General features: G+C 35.3%; 1 protein-coding gene across 1 annotated transcript in view; it reads left to right on the top strand.

Annotated features, from left to right (window-relative positions):
* sorcs3a (sortilin related VPS10 domain containing receptor 3a) overlaps positions 1 to 6,241 on the top strand; it is a 184,588-nt gene extending 178,347 nt beyond the window's left edge. Inside the window, exons 25-26 of the mRNA XM_065295394.2 lie at positions 892 to 1,052; positions 2,227 to 6,241. Coding sequence (XP_065151466.2) covers positions 892 to 1,052; positions 2,227 to 2,285 — 220 coding nt within the window. The 3' untranslated portion in view covers positions 2,286 to 6,241. The remainder of the gene's footprint in view (positions 1 to 891; positions 1,053 to 2,226) is intronic.
* The last annotated feature ends 7,352 nt before the right edge of the window (positions 6,242 to 13,593 follow it).

Genomic DNA, 13,593 nt, shown 5'->3' with positions numbered 1-13,593 from the left:
ATTATTTAAATAAAAAGTTTAAGTTGAAAAGTTTAACTTTTTTAGGTGTTACCAATTTCAGTCGTTTTCACCTTAAATTTTCTTACTTTTAAGTGAAAAAATTCAATTACATTTTATTTATATAGAGCTTTTCATAATTGGTAATTGTTTCAAAGCAGCTTTACATTAATAGAAGCAGAGGAAAAAACAGAAAAATCATAATCACAACATCAGTAGCAAAATACAGCGGCTATGAACCAATTTTACAAGCGAGCGTATTAATAATGTTACGTATAGAAGAGGGTGCTAAGTTAAAGCCAATGTCAGCTGACTCCCCGGTGTTGAAAAAGCCCCTAGGAGAAAAACATTCCCGACTTTTTAAGCCTAGGAGGAAAAAAAGTCCTAGGAGGGAAAAAACCCTTGGGAGATTTATATATCGACTGTACATGTATATATTTAAATGGGATATAAACAGTATGTAAACGGATAAGGAGATTAAATGATTTCCGTCGGTGGTCGTTGGTCAGGCATCGGCTGGGCATCACGTTGAAGGACGGCCAGTAGATCAGTGGTGTGTTGACCTCCACGGCAGCCGAAATTGGGTCTGTTTGTCTCAATGTCCTCAGGTTCGAGGATGAGACAGGGAGAGAGAAACAAAATTCTATTAGCATAGGGGCCATTCGCATGTAATGCAAGTGTCACACAGTGTTGTGATTTAATATCTGCTCGGTTCCAAACAGGCTAGCTATTGCGGCATCAGTATATTACCCAGACGAGTTGAAGTTGACACAACATTTTTTTGTGTTACCAATTGAAGTCATTTAAGTAAATTTGACTTTTAGTTTTTACAGTGTGTGTTTAAGTAGTGAAATAACACCCTTTAAAACAACACTTTCCCTTTTACCTGTGCAGAAAAATCCCCTGGATTAACATTTATGCGGAGGTGAACCATGAGAAAGAGCAGGAGATGATCAGTACGGTGGGCCAAAATGACACCACGCCCAAAATCACCCTAAGCGAGTTCTCCAGCCAGAAAGAGCTGATGGAGAAAGAGCTGGAGGCCCGTGCCAAAAGTCAGTATACCTTCTTTGGATATCTCATGTCAATGTTGGGCTGTATTTTATTTTTTTAAACTACTTAAAGGGATAGACATTATTGTTGTGGCAAGCTTGATTGTTGGTAAAATTGTAACGCTTTCCTAATTTCACATGAAAAACAGTTGGAAAATCAGACCAAATCCAATTTATAATCTGACAAATGATGCTAATGAGAAGTATATGCAGTGAGCCCAAGTAGCGGTTTCCCCAGCGGATGCATCTGTGATCACGTAATTGCTTAATAACCACAAATTAATATTTAATTGGTGCTTTTTACCAGTGGTTATAAAGAAACATTAATTAATGCATAAAAGAGGAAAAGGCATGGGATCGTATTTGGGTTAGTGTGATGAATAAACATGTTCGATACGGTGCCACCCAGAAAATAAATCACACCACAGCAATGCATCTCTTTGCCTGCAACAAGGTTGTAAAAATGGCTTTTATGTTTCAAATTATTTTCTTTTACATTAAACTACATTATTTCTATGTTAAAGTGCTATAATTGGGTCCCCAGTACTAGAAAATGTGACAAAGAACAACCCAGTAACTCAGTTTTGGTAAACCATTCTCTCTAAGCATGTGAAAAAATAGTTTATTGAAATTTGGCTCCCCTTGTGATGTCAGAAGGGGATAATACCGCCCCTTAATCTGCACTATCCAACCATGACACTGCCATTTCATGCAGAATTCCGCTTATTTGCATTTTAAAAGACACACCCAAAACGGCACATTTTTGCTCACACCTACAAAGTGGCAATTTTAACATGCTATAATAAATTATCTGTATGATATTTTGCGCTAAAACTTCACTTATGTACTCTGGGGACACCAAAGATTTATTTGACTTTAAAAAGTCTTGTGAAATCTCCCCTATTTTCACTTGCAAATATATATTTTTTCACTTTAGAAGACATTTGCCACTTTTGGATTATTTGGATTATTTTATTGCATTTTTTGGAGTTTTAACATGTTGAGCACCATATGAGACGATAACATGACAGCATTTTATTATAAACTTATTTTTCTGTGTTTGGCTAAAGAAAGGAAGTCATATACGGTATATCTGGGATGGCATGATAGTGAATAAATTATTTGTAGAATGTGTTTCTTAAGACTAATGTGTTTGTTTGTGTGTTTTGGGGATCAGGGGCCGTGATCAACACCTGTGAAAGCACAAGGGAAATTCCGAACTGCACGAGCGTCTGAATCAGTCTGGAGGAGAGAGGTTCAATGTAATTATGTGTACAGACGTATCACAATTTTAAAAGTTGACAGTTTTCCTTTTGCTTTTTGTAATTTCAAAACACTCATTGTTAATAGTTTTCTAAGGAGCTCATTTAAACAGATTTGCATGAGTGTCTTATTTGTAATGATCTGTGAGGAAAATGTGAATACACTTAACCACGTGCCATTGGTTATGATTAAAACATGCACAGTTAGAGATTGAGGATCATTTTAAAATTCTGTCCCTTTTAAATTTTATGTATTGGGTGCTAAATTTGCATATTTCCTTTGGGAATTATTGAGAATTACATTTTGTTTGGTTTTTGCTTTATGATTTTTTACTTGTTAGTGTTGAGAATTTGTGACTTTCTTTGGTCAAAACTCAGTTATGCCAAGTATAAGTTTTAGTATGGTCCATTTGAAGAGTTTAGATGCAAAAGCTGATAAATGTTCTCACACTGTAAAAAAAGATTTATTGGTTTCAATTTAGAAAAGTAAATGTTCATGCTGCCTTAAAAATATTCAAGTTTTAAAGCAGCACTAACACTTTTTTAAGTTGAAACCAACAAATCTTTTTAACAGGGCAAAAATTAGATAATGATATAAACCGAAGAAAATTATTTGTTGATTTAACTTAAAAAAGTAGGTTACCTGCTTGCCTCAAAAGTTTTATTAATTCAACATAAACAGTATTAGTTGTTAAATATTTTTAAGTTGAATTAACTTAATTTAAAAAAAAATGAAGGCAACCACATTGTAAAAAAACGCCTCACAATTCAACCTACTAATTTAAGTTTTGGCTTAAAAAAGTTTACATAACTTATAAAAACAAGTTGAAATTGTTAAACTTATTTTTTTAAAGTTAACTCATTCCCCGCCAGACATTTTTTGAAAAGTTGTCCGCCAGCATTTTTTGTGATTTTATAAAAGTTTCACAAAATGCCTTCCAGGAAATTTTTCTTCTAAAATATATATAAACATACAAATATATCAATTGAAAGAACAGACCCTCTGCTTTCAAACAAACAATAAACAAACAAAACGTGAAAAAAAACGTTCTTCCTATCCATATTTTTTTTCTATACTTATAAACTCTTAAATATGGGTGTTTAAAAAAAGGCTGAAATAATAGCATTTTTGTGAAGGAATTTTGTTAGAGATCAGATTCAGAATGATTATCAAAACATACACAGAGTTTAAAATTAGTAAATAACGTTTTGGCTTCAGTTTTTTCATAAATTGGGTAAGTGGATAATCGCATTATTACAGATTAACATGAAACCTCATCAGGAACATGTTTTTTATGCAAATAAATGCTTTTATTTTTTTTACAGTGCAGGTAACTTACTTTCTATACATTGAGTGTAAAAAAAGCTAATTAACAAGAAAACGTCAGACGCGGTTTTGCATCTGAGCTCTTCATTTGTTTTTACCAAAACTGGTACATTGTAAAAAAATGCAGCTAAAGTTAAAACAACTTGGTTTGCAAGTCAATTCAACCTACTATTTTAAGGTTGAACCTGTAATAAGTGGATATAACTCAAAATCAAGTTAAAATTGTTTAACTTAAGTTAAGTTAAGTTAAAGCAACATAAAAATATATGTTGTTTGACAAAAACGCTGTATTTTTACAGTGTACCAAACACAGTGAGGAATGCATTTATTGACTATATTTATTTTGTATCATTTGTCTAAGTATGTTCAGTTGGTCATCTCATTTAAAGTATTTATTCGTTATATCTTGAAGTACAGTAAGGGAGCAACATTTGATATGTAAAAGAGCCAGCAGTAGAAGCCCTTTGAAGTTTAGTGAAGATGTGAAAGATTTCTCCAAAAACACTGTGATAAAATGATATTGTGGGGGAAAGAATATAACTAATTGTCCTATCTCGTATAGACTATTTTTGGAGCTCAGACTTTGTTCATAAACTACGAGACATTCATAATTTTTCATGTAATGAAATGCAGCGATATCTGTCTGTCAGGGCTGATAGTTAAAACGGTAACCTTCAATCTACTGTACTTTCAGATAAATGTACATTACTGTAAGCTCCTTCAAATATACCCTACAGTGATGTTTTGTATATAAAATGGCTTACAGAATAATTTTGCTTCAGTGAATGCCTTACAAATAAGAATGCCTTTTGTAATAACATGTATTCATCATAATATCTGGCCATTTATAATTGAAATGTAATTTATAACTGGTAACTGGTTATGATCGAAAGTGCTTCTTTTTATTTCTTTCTCTTAACCAGTATTGTGTCTCATCTTCTGGGGAAATGTACAATATTCTCAATAGGTCTCAAATTTGAATTTCTGTATATAAAGCAGCGAGTGTACTTTCATTTGCATATGCTTATACTGTAAATATATTGTGCCTGCTATACCGTATGTTTCAAACAGAGGGCGTTACGAATCAAATGCTGATTTGTCGGTGTGCTGTAAATAAGGCCAATGCTGTAAATAGTTTTTTATTCATTCATTGAACAAGAAATTAGTAAAGACGTGCCGCATATGCTTCTATGTTGCCATATGAATTTCTGTCTCGGATCAGATCTTATAGAGAGCAGTGTTTTAGTACGGTTAGATTTTACTTTTGTATTGGAGTCAATTGCCTCTTTCACACAGAATAAAAACAATGACTTACAGGATGAAGAAGCAGATGGTGTTAGATTTCATTGTGAATATAAATGTATAGCAGTAGATAAGAATAATAAGTGAAACTGACCAAAATATCATCCTACAAAATAACGCTTACAGTTAAGTTTCCAGCCTGATCTCATCATAATTCATACGGATTTTAGAAGTTGGCTAATTTGTATGAATTTGTAGGAAGCAAGCGTGCCGCACAAGCCCTGAAAAGTGAAGCCAAAATGTCTCGATCGCCCCCCCAGTGACTGGTCCCAGTATAGGTCATAAACCCCGCCTCCCCATGTTATTCAATGGGACTTGAGACCAACAAAAAAAATTAATTACACTTCAATTACCTTTTTTCCGAACGTGGTTTCTGTCATTTATTGTAGTTTTTATCACACTGATGTAAGTTTGTGTTTAGTTAGTTATTTAATGATATAAAAACGGTGGTGTCACGTCATGATTGACAGCTGTGATATCGTGTGATATGCGCATTCTGCGAGGGCGGGGTTTTGATTTTGCGGCTTCACTTCCTGCTCATTACTGCGCATGACTGGTCCCGAAATCGCTACTGCGCAGACTCAAGACCCAAGATGTCAGCGCCATATCGGGACACTGGCGGCTTCACTTTTCACCAATGGAAGGGAGCGAACAGGCGTCGTCCATCTTTTTTTACAGTCAATGGTACGAAGTGAATCGAACAAAACTTACTATTCTTAGAGAAAAAAGAAAACCCCAAACCCCAACATCACAGGGGTACAAGCAAATTACACAAAAATGTATGAATGTGGTCATACAAATTAGTCGTAAATACCTACGAAAAAAGATTTGTTGTTTCAACTCAAAAAGTAGGTGTTTGTGCTGCCTAAATATTTTGAGTTAATTCAACTTAAAAATAAATTAGTTCACTTTTTTGAGTAAACGAATATTTTAAAGTTAAATTAACTGAGATTAAGTTAAGACAGCAACTTAAGCCTTGTTTATACTCGACACGTCCACATGGGTGCGTTGGTGCAGACAGCAAAACTGACATCAGCGCGGATTGGCCGGTTGTGTGTGCGAGACCTCATTTCGCAAGATGTGCACAGCAATTTTTTCTCGTCGCCCCCTGTTGTTTTAAAGAATAGTGTAACAGCGAGTGCATCAACTATAAATTCCTCATCACTTTGCGTTGCGGAGCAAAGCACCAGTATAAACAAAGCTTGACCTTTTTAATCGAAACAACAAACTGTGTTTTTTTTAACACAGTCTCACCCCATGTCGTCAATATTTGACGACACTTGACCATTCGTCAATATGTGACGCGGAGGGTATACCTTTCGCGTAATTTTTTGATGAACTGGGGACTTCAATACTATTACGTCCGTTGCATTCTCTTCTCCTATTTTCTTACCATTTTCGCGTCGGTTTAGGGTTAGATTACGCAAAATTAAACAGTGTACGCGAAATTAAACAGTGGACGCGAAATTAAACAGTTGTCACCTGGCGTTGGGGTTAGAAACAGTTGTCACCTGGCGTTGGGGTTAGAGTTAGGTTTGGGTAGGGATGTCATTATGTAAATCTAACCCTAAACCGACGCGGAAATGGTAAGAAAATAGGAGAAGAGAATGCAACAGACGTAATAGTATTGAAGTCCCCAGTTCGTCAAAAAATGACGCGAAAGGTATACCCTCCGCGTCACATATTGACGAATGGTCAAGTGTCGTCAAATATTGACGACATGGGGTGAGACTGGGTTGGTTTTTTTACAGTGTAAGATTGCGTTGGACATTCATTACAAACCAACATTTCATGTTCAACCGTGCTTTACAGTTGGTCAGCTTCCTTCAGAGTGTTTCTTGCTTATTTTTCACCAAATTCTGTCTTGAAATATAGCAGAATATAGAGTAGCGTTGAAATAGAAATTCTGCGCTCGATAAATACCAACAAATATATTGTGTAAATGTGTGTAACAAAATGTCAGATTTAAATTCAATTTTACATGTAGTCTGACATCCATTTGGGTTTATTCTTTCATTCTATGATATTTACCGTGGTATAAGCTTTGTGTTTGCAGATGCATATTTGGTAAACAGTTTTTGCTGTCTCCGTAAAGGAACTTCAAACAGACTACAGATGCTACTCTGCTCTGTATAATGCTTGGCACCTGTGTAGTCCAAAACAGACAAGAAACAGTGGTTTACCCATAATCCCTGCTGCCTACTCCTTAGAGACTGCACAGCGTGCTGAAGTCAGCAATGCAATTACAGTGGCACGGCTTTGAGATGTGAGAACAGGGAAATGCGGTAGTTCAACATTCTGCCATGCATTCTCTTAACACCCACAGGTTCAGCTTAACACACCACTTAATCTCTCAAATTTACAATTGTCGTCTTATTGCAACTTTGACTATTAAGTATACAGTAATGAAACAGCTATGCTTGGAAAAACAAATGATATTGGTAGGGATGGGGCGATAAATGCAGATATAGACTTATAATACCTGTCCGATACGATTCTAAATCACACAGCTGACATTATGCACAGCTTTTTATGTAGCCTACAATGGTTTTTGTTCAGTAAGAAGTCCTTATCAATCTGAAATCACTGTTAGTTTGAGGCGTTTATAACATGCATTTGCAAAAGCAACACTCGTCAAACATAATCATTACACATGCGTCCGAAACCAAATACTGTACAGTAGGTATACTGTATACGATTCGGACGTACTACATCGCCATGTTGATACATCATGTGACATACGGTGTCATGTCATACCAGCGCGAATACAGCTGCAACACCACTTTTACAATACGATGCCTTGTCTTCTTTGTTGGATAACTCCTCTCCCGGTGGAATCATGGGATAGTGAATAGTGAAGTGTCCGTCCGTATGCACACTTTAAAAAATCTAACCGGAAGTAGTAGGTCAACCGGGTAATTTTCGCATCTTGTTTTTGGAATACTATGTATACTTACATAACACCCGCCTTGCCTACTGCTTTTCGCTTACTATGTAGTATGGAAGTAGGCGGTTTGAAAAACAGCAATAGAAAGCCATTTTCTGGAGATGCGTGTGTAAATGGTTCTTCTTCTGCGGCCCATATTAAGTTTCTGTACAAGAGCGCCCTCTGGCTTGTGGATGTAGCGGCATTTCAACATAATTCTTTGAGAAGCATAGCAAGCATTATCGGTCGATTTATCGCCCCATTCCTAAGTTTTGGTAAAGTTTAGTGTTTAGAGTCAGGCCTGTAACCCGAAGGCGGCCGGTTCAATCTTACGGCTGGCAGGTTGCAACTGTGGTACTCTTGGGCAAGGCATCATAATGTACACTGTAAAAAAAATAGTTAAGAGTAACATAAAAATATAATTTAAACAATTTCAACTTGTTTTTCTAAGTTATGTTAACTTTTAAAAAGTAGGTTGAATTGACATTCATAATTAAATAAAGTTGGTTAAACTTCATGCAGCTTTTTTACAGTTTAAATGTTTTTATAAAGCCCAACATAGAAAGCATGTATTAATAAATTATTTTTCTTCAATATAAATGAAATTTGTTCTAACCTGCTGCTTTAACATGCCAAATACCAGCTGTATATGAAATAAATTATGTTCTGATTTTAATTTCAAGTGTGGACTTGAAAAGGTTATGGTTAGTCTGGGTCTATGTTGGTGAATCCCATCTCTGTAGAATTCAATATCTTGAGTCATAAATGATGTATAATATAACATTATAGGCTAATGTAAACAATGTTTACATTTGTATGATAAATTGTCATCTGGGTACTTTATTTCCTTTATTTTGTGCTATATTTCATAATGTATGTAATGGTTACACTCCAAAAAGCAGAATTAAGGTGGCTGACAACATACTTGCCATAATATTTATGTATGATAGAAACCAGACATGTTTTGATGAGCGAATTGTAATACTTCTCTCCTGTTGCACACGATCGACAGATGCATGACTCATGGTTATTGTTACATCTTGATTTCAATATTTCTATGGAAAACTACTGTCATTTTGGAATTGTTTCAAATAAATGTATTTTTGTACATCACATGCGCACTATGGTTGTCGCTGTCTGTGCTTTAGTCAGATTTGCACTTTGAACAGTAAATACATTTCTTCTAATGAATTTATTTTTGTCATCATCCTTTGGCACTATATGCACAGGTAGATAAGGAATACAACGTATAATACGATTAAAAGCATCTCAATTGTTTATATAACTAGGCACAAAAGTGATCTCGGAGCATTCGGAGCTATGACAACAAGACAAATTGCCTTTGAAATAAGTTAGTAAATGTGACAGAAAATGTTTTATACTTTAGCAACAAATGAGCGAAGAGATTTACTGAATTCAATAAGAATTAATATAAGGGTGCAAGTTTAGTGCTAAACACAATTTGGAGGTGCAACTGCACGCAAAAAAATGTACGCAGTCATAAAAATTGATATCAAATCAATATACTTGATACATTATGGGTGGGTTTTGTGTGTGTACCTTTAAATGCAAATGAGCTATTATTCTTCACTCCCTTACCAAAAGAGATGCTTTGGTAAAATAGATTTGATTTCGCAAAGAAGCACAGAAAAATAGCAGACGGCATCCAACTCACTAAAGGCAGACACTTTTGTAATAATACAAAACTATCAGTCAGCTGCCATGGGCGGGGCTTTAGCAGTGTGACATTACATTGCTAAGAAAATCATAATGAGACTGCTTTGGTTTAATGGGGAATAAAGAAGAATGGATAAATAATTTTTTACTTGAAAAATATTAGTGCAAAAAGAATGGCGAATGGTTCATTTAAATTAGGGCTAGGCATAGATTAATCTCGATTAATCTCATACAAAATAAAAGTAATTTTTTTGCATAATATATGAGTTTGTGCTGTGTGTAAATATTATGTATATTTAAACACACACACACACACACACACACACATACATATACATTTAAAAAATGTTTTATTTATATATTGTGTTTTTATTTATATATAGGGGTGTGCGGGGTTAGTTGTAACACGGACTGTTTACATTATTGCACAAGGTTGAGCATTATGTTTTTTCGGTATTTTTTCCACGCTGCCAAAAGACGATCTCCCACAAATTATTGGAAATGTATAATGTTTTTCCAGAGAGTTATTGATGAACGAGTGTTTTGGTGGCATGTAAGTAAATTTTTTCATCATATGTTTTTTTTTTCGGTTCCTAAGTTGGGTGCATAAGATACCAAATCCAATGCTATGTCATATTAATCAGTGTCTTGTTGACTAAAACACAGCATCGTTTTGAAATATGTCTGCAGCTCTTAGCAACCTTTTTGGTTGGCTTGAAAATATTTTGACCTCAACACTTACGATATGAAAACCGCTAATGCTAGCCATTTTTTTTAAATAGGTTACACAAAAATGATTGCTGGCTGCCAACAAAATAAATGTGCCTGTCTTATCAAAAATCGTGTGTCAAATTTATTTTTGTTCATATCTTTAATATTGACTGAATAAGGTCACGTCAAAGATTGAAATCATAATGAAATGAATGGCTAAAATCTGACTTTGATGCTCATTATCTCAGAATTTGATTTTTGAAACTGTAGTATGATTATTTCAGACTGGGTCACATATAAAAATTGTTTTGTCGTCATTGTGCTGCTTTTTTCACATATTAAGACATTTGTATCCATTTATTGTTAGAAAAGGGCTGGATGAGTGAATACAGTGTGGATACCTGTCTATTATAGACAGATATATAAACAATATCCACTTCAAGTATATAAACAAAATAATATTTAAATATTTGTCTGCAAACTTAATTTTTAGGAAGTACTAACCCCCTGCCTGTTACAATTAACCCCACCTATGGGGTAAGTTGTAACGTTTGCACTTCTGTCACGTTTGGTGTAATTGTCCAAGAATGGTAAGTACTAGAAACAAACTTCAAATGTTCATTTGTAGCAGAGATGTGTGTGTTGCGTGTGTAAAAATATAATTAATCAAACTAAAATATTTTTGGAATGATTGAGCCAAAACCAAAAAGCGTTAGGTTGTGCCCCACTCTTCCCTAATATAGAATATATAAATAAATGTATACACATGTAAATGTTTCTACATGTCTATACATGAATGTGTGTTTTTATATATACATAATAATTACACACAGCACAAATTCATATATTATGCAAAAAAATATTTAATTTTGTATGAGATTAATCTACATTAATCTATGCCCAGCATTAATAAAAACAGAAGAATAAGTAAATGACAATGTTTAAATACATCTGTTGCAGATCTGGCCCGGAGTCGTCTGCTGTCTGGGGAGGTATTATTTGAACTCTTTAGGTCCAAAGCTGTACATTTTGAAAGGGTGATGCCCCAGTGACAGCTGATTGCTAAAGCTTCATATACTGTTTAGTGAACTTGCCTATAGATTTACTGAAATTGTAAATTAGATTTACTAGTGGGTGTCTTTACTCAGAGTAAATGATAGTTGCTTGTTATTGTCTATATTTAGCTGAAGGCCGAGTTCCCACCAGACTTTCCGGGCCTGTAACTACATAAATTCTCCCAATGACGGGGGATCTGTGACTTCAATAATCAAACTTTGATATATGAAAGCCACTCCTGCCGGCAAAGATTTAATTATCACTAGGGGATTTGTGTTTTCAGCCTTGAACATATGGGCCATACGCGCATGCACAAACATGCAACACTTACAGTAGTGGTAGATAAATATACAATAACGTGCCGTGTTGCGCCCACAAAATCTATATCAAAAGAAAGTGAGTTCAGACTGTAGGTGGGATTTTCAAGCTATATTTTCTCTCTCTGTATTCCTCGTTTCTCTCACTTCGGAAATTAAGCGACTGGGAAGTGGCGTTACGCAGAGGTTGATGAAAGACCCTTGTCAGGGAAGTTGGCAGCTTTGTCATTTCCCATTGTCGTTTCAAATCCTCGAGTCACGGAATTGCTTGTGCCACGGTAAGAAAGAATACTGTCTGTTAATAGGGCTTCCCTCCATTAAACTTTATTTCATTATTTTGTATTTTTAGGGATGGGATGCATGCAACTTGGACATAGATTAGACATACTAGATGGCAAGTTGGCATGAATACAGTCCATTTTTCTTTATTTATGATGGAGGGTAGCCAGACCGAAGCCTCATTACACTGCAGGTTAGATTAATCTCAAGCGCTTTTTCTTTCCCTACCTATAAATACTCTTAATACTCTCTCTCTCTCTCTCTCTCTCTCTCTCTCTCTCTCTCTCTCCTCTCTCTCTCTCTCTCTCTCTCTCTCTCTCTCTCTCTCTCTCTCTCTCTCTCTCTCTCTCTCTCTCTCTCTCTCTCCTCTCTCTCTCTCTCTCATGCAATTGCTATCCCCCTTCATCTTTCCCCCTCTCTTTCTGTATTATTATGTGACCTTAAAAGTAAATTCTGTTCACATCTATGCATTTCCTTGTAACAAGCTGATACCCTTTAAACCAGTGGTCTTCAACATGGTATGGTGCCCGCAGAGTCTATGAGTTGACTACCGAAGCACTTTCTTTTAATAGTTTCAATTGTAATATTTATTACCGTAATTCCTTTTTTTTATATTAACTTGGCTTTTGTATGTATGTTAAATAAAGTCAAATAAAATCATATAAAATCAACAAGTAAAACAAAAAATGTTTTGAGTAGACAACATAAAAAAGTACTTTGGTAAATGTATGGTAAATTCACCAACCTTAGAAATATACAAAACCAAAACGCAACACGCACAATTTTGAAGCAATAAAATCAATTCACATCACTAATACATAATTTATAATAGTAAAACAGTGACAATGACCTATAATTTGCAAAATATACACTTATTTAACTTGTTTATTTCAAAATACCCATAGGTCAAACGTCACGGGTACGCATTGAATCTTGGGATAGCCAAGACTGTGAAGGATCAGCCCAGTCACACGAAATTACGTACCTATAGTCACATTATTTTTTTAAATTCTTTTTCATGATACTGTCACAAATTTCCGCATTTTTTCGTGATCGTATCACGAATTTCTGTTTATGTGTCATTGTCACGTATTGGTCACTCAACTGATTTGTCCTCATTTCTTACAATTTTCGCTTTGGTTTAGGGTTAGATTTACATAAATTGACATCTTTACCCAAACCCAACTCTAAAGGGAATCCATTGTCGTCTGGCGTTAGGGTAAAAGGGATCGCAGGAAGTTGCTCAAATCCCTGTCGCGCCACACAGCGCCACTCACATAGTTTAACATTAAATAACATCATATTTGTCCCAAATCATTAACGATTAACATGGGCTGCTAACGTTTATTTAGCATTTTGAAGTAGACGCTATCTGACGAAGCTCGCGCTATTTAATGTGCACTTCCGGTTTACAATACCTCAGAGTTGTCCTAGACGTGACGTGACGCGACGCTGAGCTGTGCGGGTGGTGTGCGATCCCCTTAACCCTGAACCAAAGCAAAAATGTTTTGAAAATAGGAAAAAGCAGTTGAGTAACCAATATGTGACAATGACACCTAAACAGAAATTTGTGATACGATCACGAAAAAATGCGGAAATTGGTGACAGTATCACAAAAAAGAATCAAAAAATTATGTGACTAGGTACGTAATTTCGTGAGACTGGGTAGGAAGGATACATTTATGGA

This window comes from Paramisgurnus dabryanus, chromosome 4, assembly GCF_030506205.2.
Source record: "Paramisgurnus dabryanus chromosome 4, PD_genome_1.1, whole genome shotgun sequence".
Classification (NCBI taxonomy): Eukaryota; Metazoa; Chordata; class Actinopteri; order Cypriniformes; family Cobitidae; genus Paramisgurnus; species Paramisgurnus dabryanus.
Note: the sequence above shows the minus strand (reverse complement) of the source record. Positions and strands in the feature narration are given on the sequence as shown.